Below are 27,857 nucleotides of genomic sequence, written 5' to 3' on the forward strand. Positions count from 1 at the left end.
GTCACGCCAGTGAATCAGAAAACGTTTAGAAACTCACGTTTTCACTCAAACAACTGTCCACACTAATCTTGCAATAATTCACCTTTGAATCAGCTGTTCTAAATGTTTTTTTTTCTGGGCATATCCAGGGGTGATGTGACATCACATGTGACCTCTGACCTTCTCAGAAGACGTATGGACGCAGACAAACTCATGAGCGGACTCAGCTCCAGGTGTTTTTTCAGGAACATATTACCTCATTAAAGCGTTAGCAACACAGCGACATGGCGCCGCCACATGGGGCGCTTTAGTTCAGGAGAGAGCAGAAAAACACAGGGTCACTTATTCATATCCATCGTGTTGTCGCAATGCTACAGTTAGCTTCGTTAACAAGTCACAGTGAAACCAGATATTTGACCTTTGACCTTCAAACGCAGGAAACAACATTTTCACTTCCTGTCTGACTCACTTACTTACTACTGAAACTGTTAGCTGCTTTTGTTAGCTCCTACTGTTAGCTGTGTAAATTGTTTCTGTTAGCGCTGCATTGGCTAACATCAGAATAATTCTTAGTAAGTGTTTAAACGTTGAAGGTTTTTTTTTATACATGAAATGTTTTCAAAATAATGTTGAGATGACGTCAGATTAACAAGTTAGTGTCACTGAGCGGCTAACTAGCAGCGTGGTGTTTGTGATGCTTCCATTGTTTCGGCCAATCAAAGTGCCTGAGGAGAAACCATGAATCAGCGATTCTCACTTTCTCCAGTCAGTGACTGTCTGTGTGTGTAATAATACTGACATGTGTCACGTGACCCTTTGGATCAGCTTCCTGTTGATCCAAAGGGACCGGGGAACTGTCTGGGGTTTCCCATGCTGTTTTCCAGGGGTCAGTGTCACATGGAAAGATGGCCGCCTCCTTATGTGCTTCATGAGTTCATAGACAAATAATAATATTATTATTATTATGTTTTGTTCTCAGCATCAAAACTACTTCCTGGTTCATGTTTTTTATTTTACTTTAACACTTTTTTAAAAAACTTTAAAACTCATGAAGGACATTAAGAGGCGGCCATCTTTAAAAGCCTCCACCAGGACAGTAATGATGATGATGATGTAAATCTTGTACCTCACGTTTCACTGTTGTAGCTCAACTGTAGAACAAAGAGACAAATGTTTCAAATATGCTAAAAGAAGAATAAACTAAAGTTTGAGCATTTTTTTATTATTATAAAAAAAAAAAAACATCAAACAAAAAAATGACACTGGAGCGATGAAGCTGTTTAAAAATAAATATAAATATGTTATGTACGTACACAACAACATACGGCAGAGTATTAGAGGCAGGAAATAGAAAAATGAGGCAGAATATTTGAATGAAATTGTATTTTTTAAATGTTTTCATATCAATAATTCAGTTGATATGAGATTAAAGGTGAAAACGAAACTTTATAGTACAAATGTTTGCACATAAACTCGGAACTTTCCCTCTTTTCTTTCTTTTTCCTGGCACTAAAAATCCTCCGTAGTGAAATGAAAATCAACTGAACTCAGATAAATCCATCCTGTTGTGATGCTGTTCAAAGTAAAGTGGGTTTATTTTATTTTTTCACTTTTATTTTGACAAACGATGATTATTGTAAAATAGATGTTTGATTTAAACTCTGTTTTTAAACTGTGGTGTTTGTAGAAAGCAAACAAACAAACGTGTGTGTGAGGTCTCTCTCTGTCCTCAGTGCCAGGATCATTATCATAAATGAATGTAGTTCTCGTCCTCAGCACAATGACACCTCACACACAGACACGTGCGCATGCGCACACAAATAAGAATCACTGTAGAAAGCAAAGGGTTAATTCAATTTTATCTTTTTTGTACATGAAATAAACATTAAATACTGTTGAAATGTTTACTGTGTGTTTTTACTAGAGATGGGACGTTTGACACTGACTCCGAAGCCTGCTTCACTTTATTGAAGCAGGCTGGTTCGAAACGCTGTGTCGAGGCTTGTATCAAATCTCTGCGATCATGTGACCGATGACGTTTGAAGCGTCATACGTCACAACGAACCACCGGAAGTGAGGTGACTGATTCGAAAACTTTGACGTGGCTTCATTCATTATAAGGAGACTCGAGATGCCCAGTGTTTCCCCCTGCTTCATAGCGTTCTGAGAGACCTTTGACAGCGACTATCCTACTTGAATGATGGAGAATCCGATGGAAGAAAGCGATCCCGTGTATGGGAACACTTCGACCTTGTGTCACCCCCCAAGGTAGGTGTTTTATAATATAATATAATATAGCCTAATATAATATACTTTAATATGGTATTGCAAAATATCTTCCCGCAACAATTGCAAGGATGTAATGGTTACAGAAAATGAATGAATGTTATGATATAGCTTGTAATATTTTGTAATATCAACTTATTATCTTGACTGAATGATCTTGCATATTTTTTTCTTTACTTATCCAGATATCTGAAGGACAAACTGCTGCCCAGGACAGAGGACCCATTAAAGTATTGGCTCCTCCAAAAGGCTGCCTACCCGCACCTTTTTATAGTAGCAATGCAGTGTCTTTGCACACCAGCATCCTCTGTCCCCTGTGAGAGGATCTTTTCGAAGTCTGGCGAGATCGTCAGCCAGAGAAGAAGCCGTTTGAAGCCAAGCACCATTGAGCAGATTTTGTTTTTAAATAAAAACTTCTATTAAAGTGTTGCACAAGCATTAACATTAACACAACAAGAACAACAACACATCCCCCAAGCACATTTCCCTTATGCACATATTCACTTTATGTTGACACTGTAGCACAAGCACAATCCCACATATTCACAAAAGCACCTCTAAAATGTTGCATTTGAATCTTTTTATATTATGTGTTACATCACAATCATGTTCTTAATGATCGTCAGTTTATGATCAAAATCCTGGGATGTCCCACCATAAGTCACAATCACAATCACAATCATGTTCTTAATGATAATCAGTTTATGATCAAAATCCTGGGATGTCCCACCATAAGTGGTTTCCATTGAATTGCATAAAAACTTCTCACAAACTCAGTCACACCTCCAAAACACATCATCATCATCATCATCTACCGCTTTATCCTCAACCAGACGGTCGCGGGGGGTGCTGTGCCAATCTCAGCTACATCGGGCGATAGGCGGGGTACACCCTGGACAGTTCGCCAGTCCATCGCAGGGCCACACACAGATAGAGACAAACAACCATTCACTCTCACACTCACTCCTATGGTCAATTTGGAGTGTCCAATTTACCTATCCCCACATTGCATGTTTTTGGACTGTGGGAGGAAGCCGGAGTACCCGGAGAGAACCCACGCACACACGGGGAGAACATGCAAACTCCATGCAGAAAGGCCCTTGTTCCAACCGGGGCTCAAACCCGGGTCTTCTCGCTGCAAGGCGAGAGTGCTAACCACTACACCACCGTGTGGCCTCCAAAACACATGTTTCAAGTAATTACAGGTAGTAACAGGACAACACACTTTTTTATTAGTCAATTGACATTATATAGTAACACTTTCATGTGTGAACAATGATTCTTAGAATGAAGACACAACTGCTTAATAATCACTTTATTGCTTTAGTGAATCATTTGGAAGTTCATTGCTGCTATAATTGCAACTGACCACAAGATGTCACTTGTAGGGTCTTTCTCTGAACTTTGAAGCTTCGAAGCTTCGAATCTTTTTTCGGTACAATCAGGAAGAAGCCTCAAAAGCTTCAAGAGGCTTAATTTGCCCATCTCTAGTTTTTACGTAATGTGTGTTTGTGTGCGTGTGTGAACTTCCTCTCACTCTCGTGAGTTCAGACCTCGCGACTCTTACTCTGAAAACAACTTCCCGAAAGCAGTTTCCGGTCACTAAGTGTGAACCGCACAGGTGGACAACATGGCGGCTCCTGTCCTGGCACTCAAACACACGTTGACGCGCTATTGTCCGGTTGTCTTCACGTCGCTCTCGCGGAGGACTCTCCCGGGGACACGTCCCGCCGCCGCCCGCCGGATGTCGTTAGCAGGTGCGGCCCTCCTGGAGCCTGGAGACGAAGCTAGCAGGCTAATGTTAGCAGCTAACCGCCGCGCTCGTGAGTCAGGGAACCGTTAAAAGTCCCGCTTCACCGCAAAGAGTCGTCATTGTAACAGACGATTAACTGGAAGAACAAATAAACTTAAATGAGCGGTGAAAGTTTAATCCAGTTGTGTGAAGGAAACGGCAACGGCATATTAACCACTTCCTGTCCAGTCTACAGCTTTACAAAATAAAAGCCTGGTTAATCTCACGTTGTTCTTGTAGAATTTAACACCAAAGCCCATAGAGAAAATCAGTGATTTTACCATCACAGCACACAGGAGTTGTTGATCCACTGCTTCCCCCATCACTAAATTCGAATGTCTTATTCTGTAAATTCAGCATATGATTAATTCAGATTAACCTCAGTGACACAAAGTGACCACACGAGGCATCAGAGGACCAGCAGCTCCTGTGTCCCCGGCAGCTAAAATCACTGATTTTCTCTGAGGTTTGGTGTGGGAGAGTGAGTGTTGTCCTTGTCTCCACAGGCAGCCATGTTTTCACTCTGTGAGCAGCAGGGGGCGCTCACAGCACAGTTATGTATCACCATAAAACGACTCTCACATGTTAACTTAAGTTAACTTCTGAACATGTTCCAGTGTTTGGATAGGGGGGGCTCACAGAGAGATCTGCTGCGATCATACAAAAAACCTGAACTTTCCCTTTAAACAGAAGAGAAACAGTGTGAGCATGAAGTTTACAGCTGAAGGCGCCCCCTGGTGGACAAGAACATCTCATCAGAAAGTGATCTGAATATTTTATTGTAAAAATCTGAGGGTGAATTTAATCCAAACAGGAGAAACCCTTCGACCACTGGAGGGCGTCAGAGTGTTAGATCTGACCAGGTGAGCCTCCTGTGTTCAAGCTCTCTGCTCTGCTGCTCCCTTCTGGACCACAGGTGACCACAACACTGTGTTCATGTGTTCACAGAGTTCTGGCCGGGCCGTTTGCCACTATGATCCTCGCTGACCTGGGAGCTGAGGTGATCAAAGTGGAGCGACCAGGTGAGACACACACACACACACACACACTATGGGGGGCATTTTATGCCAGCACACTACTGTATACTAAAACGCCTTAACCGCCTACACCTGCATAAAGACTGAAAAACATGCGTGCGATACACGTGCGTACAGACATGGGTATTGCGAGTACACCAAATAATGAAGGGTGACGGGTGATAAGTGTCATGCCATGTGCGAACGCAGCGGACGCCTGTGCACACGCTCGTCCCAATGTACAAATAATTATTTAGTATTTCATTTCATTTAATATTATTAATTATTTTAATTATTTATCTAATTATGGAAATAATTTCAGCTACTTAAAAATTTCCTGACATCTCTGATGGGGCTTGGAATTCATCTATAAATTCTGCTTTCTTCTAAACAATCCCGTGTGAACCTGAGACTAAGTGTAATAGCTGATCTGTGTAGATAGAAAATTAATAACTGTCAGGTCCTGATGATCCAGTGTACCTCGTGCGTAACTGCGCACAGCCTCTTCCTCAGTTTCGCGCCTGAGCAATGGTACAGTCCCTGATATACCTCAACATCCCGTTATAGGCTAACATTTTTAATGAATTTATCATTAACACTCAAACCAGCGGAAATAATGTAGAGAAATTCCAAATACCATAGTGGTAATTTTGACCGGTCATAATTCAAAATAAATAGATGTGTAATGTGAATACAGGTGGTGAGGAAGCAAAATGTGAATTCTAACAAGTGAGAAAATGTGTTTAGTGACGAACAGAAATTGAATCTGTTCTGCTCTTGAAATTACAGATAAAAGCCCTTTTTATTTATTTTTATTTATAACTCAATAGAAATTAATTATTTCTTTACACTTAAAACTGTTTAATTAATTAATTAATTAATTAATGCACTAACATATGTACACTACCGGTCAAAAGTTTTAGAACACCCCCATTTTTCCAGTTTTTTATTGAAAATTATGCAGTTTAATGTCTCATTGTACTCTGAAATGAAAGCATAAAACAAATAAACAATTGAACAACAGTTCATCCTAAACCAGCTCGATGGGGTTTAAGTCTGGAGACTGTGCTGGCCACTCCATGTTTTCAAGCTTACCATCTTGTTCTTTTTTCCTGAGGTAGTTCTGGCATAGCTTGGACATATGTTTTGGTCATTATCTTGCTGTAGGATGAACACCTGACCAACTAGGCGCATACCAGAGGGTACTGCATGGCGCTGCAGAATGCTGTGGTAGCCGTTTTGGTTCAGGGTGCCTCTCACTCTGTACAAGTCACCAACCCTGGATCCAGAAAAAAAAAGACAGTTGATGTCACACACTGAGGAACCATCCTTTCGCCTACTCAACGGCGTACGAAACTCCTGCGTGATGAACTGAAGATTTCAAACTTTGATTCATCAGTCCATAACACCTTCTTCCAGTCTTCAGTAGTCCATTGGCGGTGTTTCATGGCCCAGGCAAACCTCTTCTTCTTATTCTGACGTCTTAGCAATGGCTTTCTTGCTGCAACTCGACCGTTCAAACCTGCGACTCTAAGTCTTCTCTTCACAGTTGAAACTGAGACTTGCTTACTATGACCAATATTAAGCTGTGCTTGAAGCTGTTGTCCTGTGAGCAGCCTATCACGCAAGCTGTTGACTCTCAGAAACTTGTCTTTTGATTCTGTTGTGCTTTGGGTCTGCCAGACCTCTTCCTGTCAGAGTTTCTCAAAGTTTCTGAGTGCCTTTTGATGGTGAAGGAAACTGTACTCACTGACACCTTGATTTTTTTCGCAATTTCTCTGTAGGAAAACCCTACATTTTTTAGTGTTATGATGGTCTGTCTCTCTTCCATAGTTAATTGCCTTGTTCTTGCCATTTTTATGGTAACACACTACTTTCTGCAGTACAATACTGTTCAAATGATGCTCACAAGGGTATGGTACCACAGTGTGTTCCAACACTACTTTTATGCAGACAGAGGGGGTTGTAAGTAATAAAGTAAAGTTGGAACACCTGTAGTAATTGGTAGCACCAACTTTCAAGGCTTGATCAACCTCCATTGCTGTTCCCTGAAAAAGGCCATTCTGAAATGTATATTATTCTTCAGTTTTGGGTAACCTTACCTTTTTTTTTTTAACCTCTAGCAGTTCACAAGGGGTGCCTACTTACCTTTGTACCATTTCAAGCTATTCATTGGACTTGAATGGTTTGAATTTCAATAAAAAACTGGAAAAATGGGGGCGTTCTAAAACTTTTGACCGGTAGTGTATATCAAATCATTTCACTTCTCTCTTGCCACTCCTGTTGGGGCTCGCGCTCCACGACATGTCGGGCTTTTGCTCATGTGGACAGAACGCAGTTCAGTTGCGAGGCGCACAATGAAGTTTCTCCATGTCATCAAAGCATTTTTTTTATAAAGAACTGAGGCATTTAGAGATTCAAAGATTCAAGATTCAAAGTGTTTATTGTCATATGCACAGTAAAGAAACACGTTTCCCTGTACAATGAAATTCTTACTTTGCTGTCCACTCAAAAAACACCAGCATAAAGTAAAAAGTAAAAAAAAGTAAAAAAGAGATGCTTGTTGCAGCCATGTCGAGGATATTACAAAACACTGCCACTGGTCATCTACATGTGTTTTGTCCTGGTAGATGGTGAGTGATGCGTCACTTTTCAGCACCTGTGTGGTGAACAGCGTCTTTATACACAGGGGAAGTTCTCTTCTGACAACCAGGTACATATTTTTAATGTTTTATTGACAAAGAATGCAACATTAGTATTTATCAAGTCATTTATTTAGCTAATATGATCAACCGTCACGTAGGCGTATGCGCAACAACGTGTGTGCAGCGTCTGCGTGACGCCTACATGACGCCCATCTGTCCATTGAAAGTGAATGGAATTTACATGCGCACGTTAGAGGTTTGATGTCATCGCATAGACGCTGTACACGTGTTTTTAGTATAGTGTACTGGCATTAAATGCCCCCCATACGCACACGCACACACGCACACAAACACTCACACCTGTGTGTGTGTATGTGTGTGTGTGACAGGAGCAGGTGATGACACCAGAGTGTGGGGTCCTCCTTTCATCGGCTCAGAGAGCGTTTATTTCCTCAGCATCAACAGGAACAAGAAAGTATGAACTCGCTAATGTCGTCATTTTTGCTGTGTCAGCAGCACAAATATGACGTCATGTGTGTGTTTTTTTCAGAGTATCGCTGTCGACCTGAAACATCCGAGAGGAGTGAAGATCATCAAGGAGGTACGAGTGGGTCTGACTGTTCTTCACTCTTTTCTTTTCTTCTCCTTCCTTGACCTTTGACATCTCTGTATGTGTGTGTGTCAGCTGGCAGCAGTGTGTGACGTGTTGGTAGAAAACTTCATCCCGGGGAAACTGAGTCAGATGAGTTTAGGATATGAACAACTGAGCAGAGTGAACCCTTGCCTCATCTACTGCTCTATATCAGGTACACACACACACTCTCTTCAGTATGTGCCACAGTTCTTACTGTGGCCACTTGATGTCATAGGAGTCCACAGTAAAAGCTGAGACAAACAGACTCATAATTCCTGTATGGGGTAAGATAACTGTCTAAAAGATGCGCACATACTCAAAAAAGTTACGACTTTAAAAAAAATATGAATCCACGGTTACGAGTACGAGTCTGCAGCGGTCACATGACGTCACAGGGGCCTCAGGCATTGTGTATTGAGCAGAAGATTCATGGATTTCACACACTGCATGTGTTCACAGCTGCACTGAGCTGAACAAGGAAGTATTATTAAATTAGTCAAATAAAAAAATGAGTTTCATGTTCAATGGACCTTCACTGCAGATGTAGCGACGCCCTACTCTGTTTCCACATCACACTCTTAACTACCGCCGTCTCATTCAGGTCACCTGACCTAGTGACTCCAAATCAGTGCAGGACCATATATGAATTAAAGTCCATTTAATAGTTTTTAATTTTCAAAGACAATCGTGTCAACAGCAGGACTTAAAGGTTTCCGGCACAGAACTTTATTCAATGCATTAAATTTGACGTGACACCAAAAACAGAGGAGACAACGTTGTAAACATTAGATATAAAAACAGAAACAGAGGAAAGACAAGGAAGTCTGTTTGTTTACGTTTCTGTGTGGATATTTAGAGACTTCACAGACCAGCGACTTTTTAAAATGTATTAAAAAAGCAATTAGGGATAAATCTACTGACTTTCTGAGCAGCGTATTATGTCTCCACGGAAACGCGTGGACAGTTTTTTCACGATCCTGCAAGCACTTGTTTGAGTGCCGGTGTCGTGCCTGTCATACAGGGTCACATAGGGTCACACTGGGTCATACGGGGTCACACAGGGTCATACACATGGTTATATATCCTCACAGAAATGACATGAACCGTAAACGTAAACAAATGCATTATTCTCTTTCTAAAACTGCAGATATAAAAGTTATAATGATACACATTTCCATATAAAAACATGATGAGTCGTCCTGTGTGTAGGTTATGGACAGACAGGTCCTCAGTGTCAGAGTCCAGGTTACGACTCCATCGCCTCTGCTGTGTCAGGGATGATGCACATCACAGGACCAGAGGTCAGTCAGTGTTTCAGTCATGTCACATGATCTCACTTCACCTCCCATGATGCACTGCTCCTGTTGGCAGGGTGGCGAGCCGGTGCGTCCCGGCGTGGCGATGACGGACCTGGCGACGGGTCTGTATGCACACGGAGCCGTCATGGCCGCTCTGCTGCACAGACACAGGACAGGGGGCGGAGTCCACATCGACTGTAACCTGCTGTCGTCACAGGTAAGAGACACGTGTGTGTAGTGACAGTTTTATATATAATATTAAAACTAGGGATGTCCCGATCCGATATTGATATCGGTCCGATATCAGCCAAAAAACGCATATCGGATTATATCGGAGTGCCTCTAAAATCACTGATATAAGCGCTCCAATACAACAGTCCATTCTGCTCCAGCACTTCTATCCAGCAGCGCCCGTTGTGATCACGTGGGCTCTGCGTGTTGGGTGCATGTGGAGCCCACATGATCACAACAACAGCGTTTGTGCTACTGCTATTTCAGAGGCTACGAAGCTGCACAGAAAGCACAAGTTAGCCATTAGGACCATGCTAGCTCATCCTGAGGCGAGCTGCTAAAACAACATTATTTCATAAACCAGCACCACCTGTCGACTTTCAATAGCCTCCGTTTGTTAATTATATATATATATTGTAATGCTCACTCCAGTGCTGCAGTGTTGAATAAGGAGGCGATTACTGGCTTGCACATTCTGTGCATTTATTTGCAACAAAACACAGCTTAACTCCGGTCACTGTTGGCCGTGACCATGGCGTACATTTTAACAACAACAACATACCAGAGCAACAACATCAACCTTGCGTTGTCTCACCCCCTCTCGCGAGACAGTCCCACCACAATAAGTCTCCACTGAACCACAATAGTGCATAACACAAAACAGCTGTAACCATTTGCATAACTGATGAACTCATAACAGAAACACATTAACTCAGCTTATTACAAAATATAAGAGCTTTGTGTGTTTTAAATGTGTCCTGAAGCTCCACACACGGAGCTAAGTACGTCTGCGGGGCCGGTCCTTGGGCTCCGTGTTTACCTACGGCACGAGTCACTCACCCTGTGTGGGTTGGGCTAATCCAAAATAGTGAAAACAAGGGGGGTGTTCTCTGAAGACACGCTGTTACCTTTGAAAAACGGGTGCTCTGAAAACACCCCCATGAGCACTTGGTACTTTCCTCAAATTAACCATAGACTATGAAATTAACATGGCAAAAAATCCAATATTCTTATGTTGAAGGTTAAAATTGATGTAACCCATTGGTTAATAATAAATGGTCAGTCAGTTCTGTTTAAGTAATATCACTTGATCAAGCCTATTCTTACATTCCACACTACAAAATAAGTCAATAAAGTATGTATGATTCGTGCTGATATCGTATCGGATCAATATTGTTATTGGCCAATACTCAAGGCTGCAATATCGGTATCGTATCGGAAGTGAACATCCCTAATTAAAACAATTAAAACAATTGATCATTGATTGATTCCGATCAGAGGTCACTTTGCACCTTTTCCTTCTGAGGCACAGCTCAGTGATTCTGAGTTTCAGCACTAGGAGGCGCACTTCCACCACTGAAGACTCACTGAGACTTCAATGAAGTCATTAAAAAAAAAGAACATTCATTTTGTTTTCTTGTTTTTATTTTTGTTTTTCGGACTCTTCCAGTCTGGGGGGTATTCCATCAACGTAGCTAAGAATTGCCAGACTTAGGTGTAAGCTTGAAGCTTGACTAAGCTCCATCTCCCAATCTAGCTCCAAGTCGTTCAATCAAGTGAAATCAGCTGGCTCCACTTGACGCTTAGTCAAGCCTCAACTGTTAAGCCTCAACTTGTGCACGCCCACAGGGAAAATAAAAAGCCCATTCTAGTCGAGCGCGGAAACTGTGAAAAATGCCGAAAAGCAAGAGGAAAAGAACGTGCAGAGATGTTCTCCTTAGCGGAGCAAACCCCCCTCATGGAGGTATATGAGGATTACAGCCACATAATCCCAAAGAAGGGCAATACCGCGGCATTCAATAAAGCGAGGGATGTGGCGTGGCAGAATATTGCCGACAGGCTGAATGTGTAAGTGACAAAGAAAATGAAGTATTTCAGCATCATCATGTTATATAAATCCTCCATCAAAGGGACAAAATATATGGAGACAATAATCTACCAATTGATTTCTTGATGGTTTTTGTTTTAAACTAATCAATTATGTGGACCTATTAATGCAACCAAAGCCCTAAAATGAAAAGGAAAATCCCCAAAGAACAAAAAGACAGCCCTAATAAGTAACATTCATATGAACATAATTAAAATAGCATTATTGTTTCACTGCAATGTATGTGAAATTCTCCATATTTTATCATTTGGCAGCCCTAGTTTTTGTGCTACTTCTGTATTTTGTCCCAGATGCTATATGTTGAATTGTTGTATTTTTATTTTATTTTATGTAAAGCCTTGCCTTCATTTTTGATAATAATAGGCTACATTTAATCAAAGTATTTTACATGACTCATCACATTTATCATACAATTGATGGTAGATTATTACATGAAGAAATGCAATGTTGGTTATCATTCTATACGAAATAATCATATGACAGATCTATTGATTGTAAAAAAAAAGTTATTTATGTAGAATCATTTTAGCAAATCAAGCAATTCAATGGAGACGAGGACCCCTATTACAGTAAGTGAATGCAGGTGACAGCAAATCAATCATCTACTTGTGGTTTGGTGTACACATTCAATCTTTGATTTTCAATGCCTCAATTTCCTTTTATTATATTTTTGCTAATTAGTTTTATTTTGTATTTATTTGTGTCTTATTTTTATTATATTTTATTTTGGTGATAGTGTTCTTTAATGTACTTATAGATAATATATAATTATTTGTATAAATAATTTCTTTAATACATTTTATTATATATTTCATGTTTTACATATTATTTTATCATTCCATGACAGTTGTGTGTCTCTGTTTCTGTCTATTGGACATTCTTTGATCATAGATGGTGCTAAGCTTCACTTTTAGCCTGCTACAGACCAGGTTTGCCCGGCAGCATAAGTTACCATGGTTACTTGGCTGACATTCACATTAGCCACCTTGGTGGAACAGGGTTGAGGCTCAGATTGATGGAACGGAAACCTGAGCCACAGTTATGGCTTAGCCATGGTTGAGGCTTAGCCAGAGTCATAGTTTCCATGGTTACTGATTTGGGGCTAATCTCAGCCTCTTTGATGGAACCGAACTCTCACTCATATTAGCCAGACTTGGCCATTTAAGCTTGGCTTTGCCTTTAGCCTGCTTGATGGAATACCCCCCTGAACCTGAATGCATCATGATGCTTTTGTTTACAGAGTTTACTGTTGCATTTGGGTGGTGCTGGTTAATCTCAGTGCTGACATTGCCTGACTCATTCTGCTCTGATCCATCACAGGTCCTCAAACACATCACAGGTCCTCACAGATCCTTAAACACACCGCAGGTCCCCAAACACATCGCAGGTCCTTCAACACACTGCGCAGGTCCTCACAGGTCCTTAAACACACCGCAGGTCCTCACAGGTCCTTAAACACACCGCAGGTCCTCACAGATCCTTAAACACAGGTCCTTAAACACACCGCCGGTCCTAAACTGTTTTTTTTTTTTTTTTGAACAATGTTTTTATTGATTTTCAATAAGAACATATAAACACATCGCCCCATACCAAACCAATTACACAATAATACACAAGCAAACCTTGCTGTATACACAGACACCAAAATAATAAAAAATAATAAAAAAAATAATAAATAAATTAAAATATTAAATAAAATTGTCACACTCTGTAGTCTTACAAACAAGTATGATCTATTGTTGCTTGAGAAAGTTAATTAAGGGGGTCCACACCTCTTCAAATTCTTTTGCAATTTTGGCAAGATAGTCATCTTTATTAAGTTGATCCGGCCAATCGTTGATATTGGCATTGTCGTCCATTTTTCAAGTGAATCTTGTACCTCTCTCATCATCGGGTCATAGTTTGCTTCAACAACTGTAATCATTTGGGGAGTAATCTTGATCCCAAGATAGGTGAACCCCTCCCTCGCACTAAAAAAAGGTGTATCTATAACCAGATTATTTCTCTCTTCTTCATTCAAGAAAAGTATAGAATATTTTTCATTATTAATACTGTATCCAGAAAACTGACCAAATTTATTAATTAAATTCAATAATGTCTGGACACTGTTGGATAAGTTTGAAAAAAAAAGAATCACGTCATCTGCATATCCTATGGTCATGACCTCCAATTGTTATACCTGATATATTAGCTTCAGCTCTAATGGACATGGCTAAAGGCTCAATGGCGAAAATAAACTATAATGGGGAGAGGGGACAGCCCTGACGGGTTGATCTCTCTAACCTTAACAGGCCTGATAAAGTGTTATTCGTTATTACACATGCTGTAGGATTAGTGTACAATAACTTTATTCATTTCAGAAGATTTCCCCCAAGTCCATATCTTGGTAACAAATCAAACAAATAAGGCCACTCGATTCTATCAAACGCTTGTCTAGCATCTAGAGAAAGAAGTGCCGTATCTCTGGTATTAGTTTTAGAGTGAATTATATTGAGGACCCTTCTAATGTTATGAAATCCCTGACGATTCTGTACGAACCCATTCTGATCACAATGTACCAAAGAAGGGATATATGGATCTAGCCTTTTAGCAAGGACTTTACACAATAGTTTTGTGTCAACTCCCATAAGACTAATAGGCCTGTATGAGGAGCAGTTAGTTGGTATTTTCCCAGGTTTCAAAATTAGAATTATTGTAGCGAGTCTTAAAGTTGGTGGTAATATGCCATTATTAAATGACTCATTAAACATATTTAGAAGTTGGGTCAACAGCTGCTTCTGAAAAGTTTTATAGAACTCTATTGGTAGGCCACCAGGCCCTGGAGCCTTGCCTGAGTTGATTCATTTAATGGACTGCAATAGTTCTTCCATTGTGATGTCTTTGTCCAGGTTTTCCTTCACCTCCTCTGTAAGTGTTTTAAACTGGAGTTGATAAGGTAAAGTATCTCTGCAAGGAGGAGAGGAAGAACATTCTGACCAATACAGTGATTGATAGAATTCTTTAAATGTATTATTAATATCTTGAGGATCGTTTGATATCTCCCCTGACTGAGTAGTTATGCCATTAATGGCTCTTTCAGATTGTAATTTTTTAATTCTCCAAGCTAATAATTTTTGTGTGTTGGTGATCCAAACCACAGCAGGGACATTGATCTTCATCATCATCATCTTCACATCTTCGCTTTTTCTCCCTGATCATAAAACGCCTGGTTCAACCACAGTAAACTTTTTGCTGCTGCATCAGATGTTAACTTATTGTATTCCGTTCTCAAAACCAATAACCGTTTTTGTTTATCAGTGTCATCTTCATCATTAATATCTATTTCCAAAGATTTTATTTGTTTCTCTAATTTATTAATTTCTGCTTTTTGTTTTTTGTTTTTAGTGCTCGTGAAACTCATAATTTGCCCTCTAATATAAGCCTTGAAGGCTTTCCATCTAATGCATGCGTTAGTTTGGTTAATGTTGACCTGAATATTTAACAAATTCTGGATTTTTAAGCCACCTCACTTGCAGTCGCCAAGTAGGAGGAGACTGTTGAAGTTTCTCCATTTGTACAGAAAGGGAAATGGGGGAGTGATCACTAATGACTATACAATCAGACCAACAGTTCTTAACTCTAGATACCAGTTCCTGTGATACTAAGAAATAATCAATACGAGACCTGGACTTACGTATATATTCCTGAGTAGCATGAGTATTCCAATTTATCTGGGTGAAGTTTTCTCCAAATTTCAGATAAGTTGTCTGTGATGTATTGTAAAATAGTTTTTTTCGATAATTTTTTATTAGGATCACATTTTGTAGAGCGGTCTACCGAAGGGTTCAAAGTGCAGTTGAAGACAAAGTTAAGAAGAAATCTTCAAAAAATGTTGGGTTGTCCTCCTTAGGACCATATATGCTGACCAAATTCAATGTGAGAGACAGGATCCTACCCTGAGCGATTACAAACCTTCCTTGAGGATCCCGAATAGTATTAGTAAATTGAAAAGGGATTGTTTTGTGAATAAGTATTAATACCCCCCGAGCATAATTATTATATGTGGCATGTATGACTTGGCCAGGCCACCTACGTCGCACTTGTTTAATTTCAGTGACTGTTATATGAATTTCCTGAAGAAAAATTATTTCGTAGGTTCTTAAGTCTATTCATTACCTGTTTCAGTTTAGTTGGCTTACTGAGTCCCCTGACATTCCAGCTTGTAAAATTTAAATCAGACAATTTTGAACTTTCCATGTTACTACAAGTGCAGTTAGAGATATGACCATGTTGAGTGTGACCAAAAACAAGAGGAAAAAATAAATGAAAACAGTAGAGTAAAAAACTAAAAAACAGACATATAAAAACACATAACCTTGGAACCCCCCCTCCCCCCTTCAATTACTTAAACTAAACAATGTAAGGGCAAGTACCAATCCACACTAATGAGGAGTGGTTTAACCTTGAGCACTTTTCTCAGGCAGCCCATGCGGTGCCCCGCAACTCGACCTTAACATTCAAACATTTATAGTCCTAAAATGATAGACATGAAGCTTAGTGTTGTTAACGCTCCTTAATGTAACTACCTCAGTAGTCTGTGTCAAATAAACACATGTATAAAAGGTATATAAAATAAAGTGTCCACCAAAATGGTAGTAGCAGTTAATCAAAATAAATGACAAAGTACAAAATATATGTAAATCTGACTTAATTAAACCTATATTAAGCTAAAATGCACCTGTATTGTCCATAAAAGACCTTCAGTAGTTACCTATACTCCTTGGCATTTAGAAGATTTTAGGAGTTTGGGAGAAAGTTCTCAGCTTCTCCTGGTGTGGAGAAAAGGATCATCTTTCCATTGTGTAGAGCTCTCATTTTGCAGGGACGTAAGGTGATTCCCCGAAACGTTCCAGCTTCAATGAACTTTTTCTTCACTGCATTGAATGAGCTCCGTGCCTTCATGGTTTCTGCTGATAAATCTTGTGCGAAGAAGATTTTGTGACCATCGTGGGTGAGGGAACGTTGTTTGGATGTGTTGAAGACCAACTCACGTTCTTGAAATCGCAGGAAACGAATGATTACAGCTCTGCTTTGGTCCAGTCTTGGTCTCGCCAGAGTGCGATGTGCTCTTTCCAATGTGAACGAATTGTTGGTGTCGAGTCCCAGCCAGGCCGGCAGCATACGCTGGATGTAATCGGTCATGGGCTGGGTCTTTTCAGCGCTTTCGGGGAGACCTACCAGTCTTAGGTTCTTTCTCCGAGCACGATTTTCCAGGTCTTCCGTCTTCGACTCCAAACAAGCGATGCGTTTAGCAGCGCCAGTCAACTTCGATTTCACACTCTGCAGACCGTCTTCCGCGTCACCTATGCGGCCTTCTGCCTCCGTGAGCCGCTTAGCGTTAACGGTGATAACTTGTTGAAGATCCGTAAAACTCTTTTGCACTGCATCGACAGGGCCATTCATCTACGCTATGCGTCTCTCCACATTGTCAAGTTTTTCCCCAAAGTCATCGAGAGTACTTATTTTGATGTTAATCGCAATGACAGTCTTACGAAGAGACTGCAGCTCATTTAGCACGGCAGCTAAGTCATCCCGTGGGCCGCCCGTCTCGTTAGCATCATCAGCCACCGTAGTAGTTGTAGTTTTGGGTCTCTGAGAACCACGGGATCTGGTGCTGCTCTCACATTTGTCTCGTCTGTCTCTGCAGAGACATTTTCTTCCTCCTGCCTCCTCCTGACAGTGTCACCTGACCAATGAATAAAACTAATTCTCTCTCTCAGGTTTCCTGTCTTAGCCACATAGCCGCTAACTTCCTGAATGCAGGGAATGAGGCAAAACGTTGGGGGACGGCTCATGAGAGCATCGTACCTTACCAGGTAAACCTGTCCATCATCACACACACAAACACACGCACACTCTCTCTCTCTCACACACACACACTCACACACACACAGACAGACACTCTCACTCACACACACACTCTGGCTCACACACTCTCACACACACACTCTCACTCACACACACACTCTCACTCACACACAGACTCTCTTACACACACTCTCACTCACACGCAAACTCTCACTCACACCCACACTCTGGCTCACACACACACACACACTCTCACTCACACACACACTCTCACTCACACACAGACTCTCTTACACACACTCTCACTCACACGCACACTCTCACTCACACACAGACACTCTCACAGACACACACTCTTGCTCTCACACACACACTCTCTCACTCACACACACACACACACACACACACACACACACTCACTCACACACAAACACTCACTCACCTACACACTCACTCACTCACACACAGACACTCAACTCAACTCAACTTTATTTATAAAGCGCTTTAAGCACATGAGCTGAGACAAAGTGCTGTACATGTAAATAAATAAAACAAAAAGTAAAACAATACAAAATATAAAAATACTAAAACAATAAAAACAGTTAAACAACAAAAATGTTAAAACAATAAAAACAGTAAAACAATAAAGATATTAAGAGAATAAAACACAAAAAACAAGAGCAGAGTCTCACACACCCTCTCACTCACACACACACTCTTGCTCTCACACACACACACACTCTCTCTCTTGTGGTTGTGTCTTCAGATCTAAACTCTTGTGTGAATATTTTTACCCACAATGCCACGCTGCCTCCCTCAGGCTGAACATGTGGACAGTTGAAACGATGAAACGAGCGCGCGGTTGCCGCTCCACGAAGAACACATTAGAGCGTCTCCAGGTCACATGGTCAGTCACAGAGAAGACGAAGCGTAAAGGTCAAACCAAGGTCATATTGGACTTTCACTGCAGGTGTAGTGATGTCATGGATTCAGAGAAACCATGACAACACAGCGGTGGCCATTTTACTCTGAGAGGGTCAGAAGGTGAAACAGGAGGAAGATGTTGAAGATAATGATGGTGATGAAGGTGAAGATGTTGAAGATAATGATGGTGATGATGAAGGTGAAGATGTTGAAGATAATGAAGATAATGATGGTGATGATGTTGAAGATAATGATGGTGATGAAGATGGCGATGTTGAAGATAATGATGGTGATGAAGGTGAAGATGATGATGATGAAGATCAATGTCCCTGCTGTGGTTTGGATCTGATCACCAACACTAGAGGGCAGAAGTCTCCTTGCCCTGACCTCATCACTCTGCCCCCGCCCTCTCTGAGTTTTTGTGGCCGGGTGCAGCCCCTCCCCCCCGCCCGTGGACTGTGTTACCCACAAATTCCCTGAGGCTGAGAATGAAAGAGGCGGCGGTCAGAGCAGAGTGAGGAGAGGGTTTGTGTGTGTGTGTGTGTGTGTGTCTTTCATGTGGTGATGAAAATGTATTAGTGATTGTGAAGAGGAAAAGAGGAGGAGAAAGTACAGATGAAGGAGAAGAAGAAAACCTGGTTTCTATTCTTCTCATGTTCCATCTGATCTTCATGAACCTGCTCACAGTCTAAGCTCCACCTCTTTCAGGGTTTTAGGACCAGAGATGGACACGTGGTCGTCGCAGCAGGAAACGACAAACAGTTCATCAAAGTGTGTGAGGTACGTCAAACATATACACATATGTGCATCGCACTTTAACCTTTAAACCCGCCCCCTCCATCCATGCTAACTGTGTGTGTGCGCAGGTGTTACAGCTGACTGAGCTCACACAGCAGCCGCACTACAAGACCAACAAGCTGAGAGTCCACAACCGTCAACAGCTGATACACACACTGTCCCAGAGGTACACACACACACACACTGTCCCAGAGGTACAAACACACACACACACACACACACACTGTCCCAGAGGTACACACACACACACACACACACACTCAAAGTAACTATTAATCTATAATGATTGGTTCCAGGTTCCTTCAGGAGACGACAGCTGATTGGCTGAGGAGGTTTGAAGGATCAGGTGTTCCTGTTGGACCAATCAACAGCATCCAGGAAGTGTTCTCTGATCCTCAGGTACACACACACACACACACACACACAGAGTGGTAGAGTAGCCAAAGAAATTACTCAAGTAAAAGTACTGAGTTTCTGAAATATTCAGAGCAACAGAAACGGTACAAAATAGACACAACATAATATAAAACAGCAATGTTCAAATGAAGATATGTTAAATAATAATATTTGAAACAAAACAATAAATACGCTCTTTATAATAAAATAAATAACCCTTCAACTAAAACAAGAATACATTCATTCTTTTAGAAATTAAATACATCACCCTTTAGAAATACAATAAATTAGGACATCGATACACAGCTGACCCGGAGACAGGAGACCAGAAGTCATGACAAGTCATGACAAGACTTGTCATGTGACTCAACTGACTGCATTTGACTGGCAAGATTTTGTCAGACATAGCCAACAGGGAGAGAAATAGATTGCGCATGTAATAAAAAAAAAAGTAACCAGCGTCACTGAGCCAAAGGGAACGGCGTAAAAGTACTGTTCTTTCTTCAAATATATACTCAGTATATATTAGGGATGTAACGATTACCGGTATAACGATAAACCGCGGTAAAATTCCCGACGGTTAGTACTACCGTTTAAAATTTTAATTATCGTTAAAACTGTGATTGATTACCGCAACTGATTACCGAAAAACTCACAGTGATATTGCTCATTTCCTGGAGAAGCAGCAGCACCTGAACGGCACTCGCTCAGAAGCGGGCGCGCATGCGCAGTTTGCACTGTCTGTCCAGCGACAACACGGCTGAAGCCACCTGCGCTCCAGAGATTACCCCCCCGTAAGATCAGAAGTCTGTGCATATTTTGTATTTTTAAACGATGTTGAGGGTAAAATAATTGAAGACAATCAATCATTGTGCAGAAAATGCAAAAAAAAAAATCTCCGCGAAGCCACTTCCAATAGATGAGCAATCTCCGTGACCACCACACACAACTTTTCAGCGAGTAAGTCAAAAAAAACGGGATTTTGGAATAGTGGGAAACGTTATGGTTTGTCTTGCGAAAGCGAGTAGTGTGCAGACGACACATACCGTAGCAGACCAAAATGTGTTTGTTTCTGTGTTTTTTTATTTTATTTTTATGCTGTGTACGACCGCTGCTACTTAATTATTATCCGACAGAGTGAGGACCTGTGTGTGTGTGTGTGTCAGTCAGTCAGATGATAATTATTATCAATAATAATAATAATGATAATAACAATAATAATAATAATAATCATATAATATAAAATATCTTTTTTTAAATAAAACTTGGTTAAAAGATTTCAGTGTGTGTGTTCAGTACTTCTGGAACATTTTGAACACATCTAACAATACCGTGATAATATTGATAACCGTGATAATTTTGGTCACAATAACCGTGATATGAAATTTTCATATCGTTACATCTCTAGTATATATGTATGCTACAATAAAACTACTCTTAAAATTACAATTTATCCAAAAGGTTAACCAAGTATTTGTAACAAAATGTAGTGTGTTATTACCTCTGTGTGTGAGTGTCTTAGAGGTTACAAAATCAATTGATTGTTATTGATTATCAGTTGTGGATTCTGCTGTGTGTGTGTGTGTGTGTGAGCCGTGCCATCACCACCTGTCACAGCTATGACTCAGTGTGTGTGTGTGTGTTTTTGTCCAAAGTTGGTTGTAAACAAGTGACTGTTTTACAGACAGATGGACATGTCTCTCACACATACATACATACACACACACACACACGCATCAGAACCAGAATTCCAGTGTGTTAATTTTTCATCGTCATGTAAAAACTCTGAGGTCTGTCTCAGTGTCAGACTGCTCCGGTTTAGTTTAGAACCAGGTTTATGGATTAAAACTTAAAAGCAGCGTCATGTCCCTTTATTCGTGTGTGTGTGTGTGTGTGTGTATGTGTGTATGTGTGTGTTGTCTATCATCGTAAAAACACTGACTTTGTCAGGACCAGTGGTCCTCATGGAGACCAAGACCTGGTCCTAATGAGGCTGAACTGCTTAAGTTTTGAATTGTGGTCAAGGTTAATGTTAGTGTTAGTCATTAACTGGTTGTGGTTAAGGTCAATATAAAAGACATTAAAAATAAAAGCGTTGCATAGATGTGGAACAATCAAAATGAATCAAAGCTCACACAAATAAGTCGTTCTAACGCGCTGCTGTCTTCACCACTTTGGTCTGGCCCTCTCAAGGTTTAAGGGCCTTTTGGGGATTAAGACCTGGTTTAAGGGTTAGAATCAGGTTTAGGTTTATGTCCATGAGTGTCCTCACTAAGATTGCTGTACAAGTGTGTGTGCATGTGTGTGCGTGTGGAGAGAAGCTGTTGTTAATCAGGACAGTAATCACTTTTCCAAAACTGAAATCTGGAAGTCATTTGGAAAAATGCCAGACACTCAAACACTTCCTCTCTCTCTGTGTCTGTCTCTCTCTCTCTCTCTCTGTCTGTCTCGTATGCGTCCTTGTTTTTACGACTACACACCGTGTGTCCATGTATCTGTCATGTCCTCTGGTCAGCAGCCAGCTGAATGTGTCTTTAATATGCTGACTACTGGATGAGAGAGAGAAACACATAGAGAGAGACACAGAGAGAGAGAGACAGACAGACTGAGAGAGAGACACACAGAGAGACAGACGGAGAGAGAGAGAGACACAGACACAGAGAGAGTGATTTATTCCAGCTGACATCAAACCTCTGACCACAGAACCCAAAACTAAACCTGACTTTATTCATTCATCCTGCTCTTAAAGGGTTCATTCATGTTTTTTGAAGTGTTTCCCCACAGAGAGAAAATGAATTATTTTCTGGAGTTGTTGATCCACTGCTGCATCACTAAGTTCAAATGTCTGTTTTTAAATCTTTCACTCAGACTGACTCATGGACTTTGGTGTGGGAGAGTGATGGTTTACAAACAAATAACATAGAAAAACATACAAATAAAATCTGCTTCAGTCTAAGTCTACGATGTCTACGTCACATCATCACGTCTTTATGTCACTGTTAGACTCCCACACCAAACCTCATAGAGAAAATCAGTGATTTTTGCTCACTGGGAAACAGGAGCTGCTGCCTTGTGTGGTCACTTTGTATATTATAAATATTTAATTTAAATAAATAAAATATCAAATGTCTTATTTAAAAAAAAATAAGACATTAGAACTTAGTGATGGAGGCAGCAGTGGATCAACTGTGTGTGTGATGTTTCTCTGTGAGGTTTGGTGTGAGAGAGTGAAGAAAAATCACTCATGTCACAAAGATAATAGAGCAGCCATTTTGAAACAGCTGTTGAACAAAACCTTTCTTTTTTAATATTAATGTCTTCACCTTTAACTGAGGACGTGATGGATCATCGGTGTCTTTAAGGGAGGACGTGGTCACAGTGAGTGATCGTCTCAAGAAATGTTGGACTCACATTCAGACGGGAGGGTTTTCCTCCAGGTCACAGCGTCCCAACTCTACCACATGATCTACAGTCATGTGACAGCTCGCTGCTGCTGCTGCTGAAGCTGCTGCTGCTGCTGAAGCTTCTGCTGCTGCTGCTCTCTGTGAGCTTTATTCTAAGCTCATCTGTCGTGTTGTGATTGGTCCTTTTATTATCTACATATTTAACCTTTCAATGGCAGCTCTGACCTCTGACCTCTGACCTCATGGAGGTGACAGCATTAATCACAAACGTTGGTCGTGTGGAGAAAAAACATTGAAATAAACAAAGGTTAAAGTTTGTGTCTGCAGGCCCTGGGATTGTGGCTAATGCTAAGCTAATGCTTACATACACACACAAACACACTCTCATTCTCTCTCACACACACACACACTCTCTTTCACACACGCACTCTCTCACACACACGCACTCTCTCTCTCTCTCTCTCTCTCTCTCTCACACACTCTCTCTCTCTCTCCCTCTCAAACACACACACACTTTCCCTCACACACACACACACACACACACACACACACACACACAGTTAAATAAAGTTTGTTGTCAGACGAGGAAGTGCACTGTTATCAGATCAGAGGGAGTGCTGAGTCAGCAGAGGGAGTGCTGAGTCAGCAGAGGGAGTGTGTGGACTTTGGAAGAGCAGCAGCATTTTTTAGAGTGAGTGACCGAGTCCTGAAGTTCACCTCCTCAAACAAAGAAGAAGATTAGATCACTTTCTCTCAAGCAAACACGTCCTTAAACCTCTCATCGCATGACTCAGCACATTCAGCAGCAGCTTTTACATTATGACATTACATGTCATTTAGCAGACGCTTTTATCCAAAGCGACTTACAATAACTGCATTTAAACATTTGGGTACGAATAAGAGCTAGAAGTGCTAGTCATAAGTGTGATGTATAAGTTTTTTTTTTTTGTTTGTCGTCGTCTTTAGTCAAGGTAGAGTCGGAAGAAATGTGTTTTTAGTCGGCGGCGGAAGATGTGGAGGCTTTCCACTGTCCAGATGTTGATGGGGAGCTCGTTCCACCATTTGGAAGCTAGGACAGTGAACAGTCTCGAGTTCTGCGAATGCCTCTGCGATCCTCTCAGTGAGGGGGCAGCAAGCCGGTTTGCCGATGCAGAGCGGAGTGGGCAAGCTGGGGTGTAGGTTTTGATCATGTCCTGGATTTAGGCTGGACCGTATCCGTTTGTAGCATGGAACGCAAGCACTAGAGTCTTGAAGCGGATGCGAGCAGCTACAGGAAGCCAGTGAAGGGAGCGGAGGAGCGGTGTAGTGTGGGAGAATTTCGGTAAGTTGAAGACGAGCTGCTGCATTCTGGATGAGTTGCAGAGGTCGTATGGCACACGCAGGGAGACCAGCCAGGAGGGAGTTGCAGTAGCCCAAGCGTGACATGACAAGAGCCTGGACCAGAACCTGTGCCGCCTTCTGGGTTAGAAGAGGCCGTATCCTTCTGATGTTGTGCAACATGTGTCTGCAAGATCGAGCTGTTGAAGCAATGTTGGCAGTGAGGGAGAGATGGTCATCAAGTGTCACACCCAGGTTCCTTGTGGTATGAGAAGGAGCTACCACAGAGTTGTCGAGGGTGATGGTTAGATCTGTGGTGGGAGAGCCCTTTCCTGGGAGAAAAAAGAAACACAGTCTTGTCGAGATTGAGTTTCAGGTGATGGTCAGACATCCACTGAGAGATGTCGGTCAGACAAGCGGAGATCTGTTCTGCTACATGTGTGTCGGAGCTGGGAAAAGAGAGAATGAGTTGGGTGTCATCGGCGTAGCTGTGATAGGAAAAACCATGAGAGAGAATAAGGAAAAACCATGAGAGAGAATAAGCTTCAGCCTTTAAAGTGTTCAACTCACCTCTGCTGACCTGAGCTCTGTGGTGGAGCTCTGCTGACCTGAGCTCTGTGGTGTAGCTCTGTGATGGAGCTCTGCTGAACTTATCTCTGTGGTGGATCTCTGCTGACCTGAGCTCTGTGGTGGAGCTCTGCTGACCTGAGCTCTGTGGTGGAGCTCTGCTGATCTGAGTTCTGTGGTGGAGCTCAGATGGTCAGCTCGTCATCAAACTCTGCAGAAGCCTGGTAACGAGCTGTTCATCTGAATCGGCTGTGTTCGAGCAGGGCAACATCTAAAACATGCAGGGCAGTGTTCCCTGAGGACCAAGGTTGGGAAACACTGGTCGAGAAGATTCTTAAATCTATGGTCAGGTGATCTGTCCAGGCAGTGACTCCACCTTTCTCCCAGCTGAGATTAGCACAGCACCCCCTATGGCCCTAATGTGGCGGATAAAGAGGTAGAAAACAGAGAAATAGATCTTTGTGGTTATATACTCATGACAGTAGAAGCTTAGGACTTCAGAGGAACGAGGGTCCAATCACAGGCGAGATTCAGCGTCACATGTCTGTGAGTCAGCTTCTCAGGATTGTGATTGTCAAACGTTTAAATAAAGTTATTATTAAAAAGGAGCAGAACTCACTCACTTAACATTGTAGACAATTCTACAGCCATAAAATCAACATAAATCCTCACAGGGTCATGAGAGGTTAATTTAAACATTTGATCCCACTTTCTACAAACACTGGTTACAATTAGTAACCAGTGTTTGTAGATGTAGTCAGGTGTGAGAGGTCTGCCACCTGCACACATGCACCTGTCTCAGGCCCCGCCCCCTCGTTAGTGTGACAGGTTGACGGCTCATGAGTTGATTAATGGAGAAATGTGTCAGTGAGCTGCTCAGAACACATGTGCTTCTTCTGCTGCGTCCAATAATTAATCATCCTTCATGACAGCTGTGGAAACTGTATGTGTGTGTGTCTGTGTCAGGGTGGGCTGTGTTTTTTTTTACTTTATCGTCCAGTTTTTAAACTGATAAAAGGAAAACTATTTGTTTCTTTCCTCAAACCAGACGTAGGAACGATATGACCCAGATTTAGATGCTGAAAATTTTTTGTGGTGACCAGACACAGACACACACACTCACTCACACACACACTCACACAGACATGCACACACACACACTGACACACGCACGCACACACACACAGACACATACACACACACACTCAGAGACACTAACACGCACAAACACAGAGACACTCACACACACAGAGACACACACACTCAGAGACACGCAGACACACACACAGAGACACACAAACACACTCAGAGACACACACAAACACAGACACACACACTAACCGATGTGTTACGTCAAATATGACCCCCCGTCATGAGAGAAAGGTTCCTGTGTGAGCTTGAGGGGACGACTTCTCTGGTGACACAACCTGTCACTCGTCTCCTGCAGCTAATGCTAAGCTAACACAGATGTGACTGACACTTCCATACACATATGGAGTTTTCAAGCCCCGCCCACTTTAACGTCACATGTCACCTCCTCCCCTGTGGGAGTTTTGTGAGGCCGCGAATGACGTCACGTTTGTGTTGACCTTCACAAAGATGGAGACACTCCGTGTGTGTGTGTGTGTGTGTGTGCGTGCTTGCTCACGCGCTCACGCCTGTGCTTTCACTCAAATACATGTGAGGACATTAAAGTCCCGTGGACCTCCGTAGACGTCTGCAGACTCACAGACGGTGAAAGACTGACGTGAGTGTGGTTTCCCTCTCTTCTCTCCTGGGCTGAGCCTGTCCATCATGTCAAAGTGTTCCAGGAAACTTTCTTAAAAACTGTGGAATCAGCATGTGACGTAAAGACGACTATCCTGAAGTGACCGTGACAGAGCTGAGGACGTGTCGGGGTGATTAGGAGACCCTGGGGGTGACTGTGTGACCTCACAGCGACTGTGTGTTGACAGTCATCAATGGGAGGAGGAGCGGAGGCGGAGTAACGACCGCGTCTTTATCTACGTCACATGATCGCGTCTATCTGCGTCACATGACCGCGTCTTTATCTACGTCACATGATCACGTCTTTATCTGCGTCACATGACCGCTTCTCTAGCTGTGTCACATGACCGCGTCTTTATCTACATCACAAGATCACATGATCACATCTTTATCTACGCCACATGATCACATCTTTACGTCTCATGACCGCTTCTTTATCTACGTCACATGATCGCTTCTTTATCTGCGTCACATAATCGCGTCTTCATCTACACCACATGGTCGCGTCTTTATCTACGTCAGGGGGCGTGTGCTGTGATTTGATTGGCTCAGTGTTTAACACTGTTGAGACACTGCCTGGCTCTGGCTCCGCCTCCTCCTATTCTGCCTCCGCCTCCTCCTCCTCACACGCTCTGTTTGTTGGAGCTGGAATGGAATGTAGTTTGGTTTGTGAGAGATAATCAAATCAAAATGTGTCTGCATACTTTCCCATGGGGGGGGGTCGTCCAATTAAAGAGTGACACTCGGAGAGAGAGACGGATGACAATAAAGAATGGACAGAACAGAGAGAGATGCTGCTGTTCTCTGGTTATTTTTAGACATTTTCAGTAAATGAACTGAAACAGCACTTGCGAGGTCTCATCCTGTCAAATCACATGACCTATCACCTCAGTCCTGACATGTCCTGTGACTTTTAATCTCTGTGACCTTAATGTTTGGGACCTTTATTCTCTGTGACCTTCATGTTTGGGACCTTTATTCTCTGTGACCTTCATGTTTGGGACCTTTAATCTCTGTGACCTTCATGTTTAGGACCTTTATTCTTTGTGACCTTCATGTTTGTGTCCT

The 27,857-nt window shown here is 41.9% G+C and overlaps 1 protein-coding gene across 6 annotated transcripts in view; it reads left to right on the forward strand.

Annotated features, from left to right (window-relative positions):
• Positions 1–3,796: 3,796 nt before the first annotated feature.
• Positions 3,797–27,857, forward strand: part of sugct (succinyl-CoA:glutarate-CoA transferase) — a 27,736-nt gene continuing 3,675 nt past the window's right edge. For 2 of the 6 annotated variants that reach the window (XM_058634309.1, XM_058634332.1), the window contains exons 1-12: positions 3,804–4,022; positions 4,872–4,920; positions 5,006–5,079; positions 8,108–8,193; positions 8,269–8,319; positions 8,404–8,524; positions 9,562–9,653; positions 9,724–9,867; positions 17,529–17,624; positions 19,249–19,320; positions 19,407–19,504; positions 19,635–19,737. In XM_058634309.1, the coding sequence (XP_058490292.1) occupies positions 3,896–4,022; positions 4,872–4,920; positions 5,006–5,079; positions 8,108–8,193; positions 8,269–8,319; positions 8,404–8,524; positions 9,562–9,653; positions 9,724–9,867; positions 17,529–17,624; positions 19,249–19,320; positions 19,407–19,504; positions 19,635–19,737 (1,113 nt within the window). In that variant the 5' untranslated portion in view covers positions 3,804–3,895. Of the gene's footprint in view, positions 4,023–4,871; positions 4,921–5,005; positions 5,080–8,107; positions 8,194–8,268; positions 8,320–8,403; positions 8,525–9,561; positions 9,654–9,723; positions 9,868–17,528; positions 17,625–19,248; positions 19,321–19,406; positions 19,505–19,634; positions 19,738–27,857 lie in introns of all 6 variants that reach the window. The other 4 variants (XM_058634324.1, XM_058634346.1, XM_058634316.1 and 1 more) reach the window with 4 other exon arrangements.

This window comes from Solea solea, chromosome 1 (genome assembly GCF_958295425.1).
Source record: "Solea solea chromosome 1, fSolSol10.1, whole genome shotgun sequence".
NCBI classification, from domain to species: domain Eukaryota; kingdom Metazoa; phylum Chordata; class Actinopteri; order Pleuronectiformes; family Soleidae; genus Solea; species Solea solea.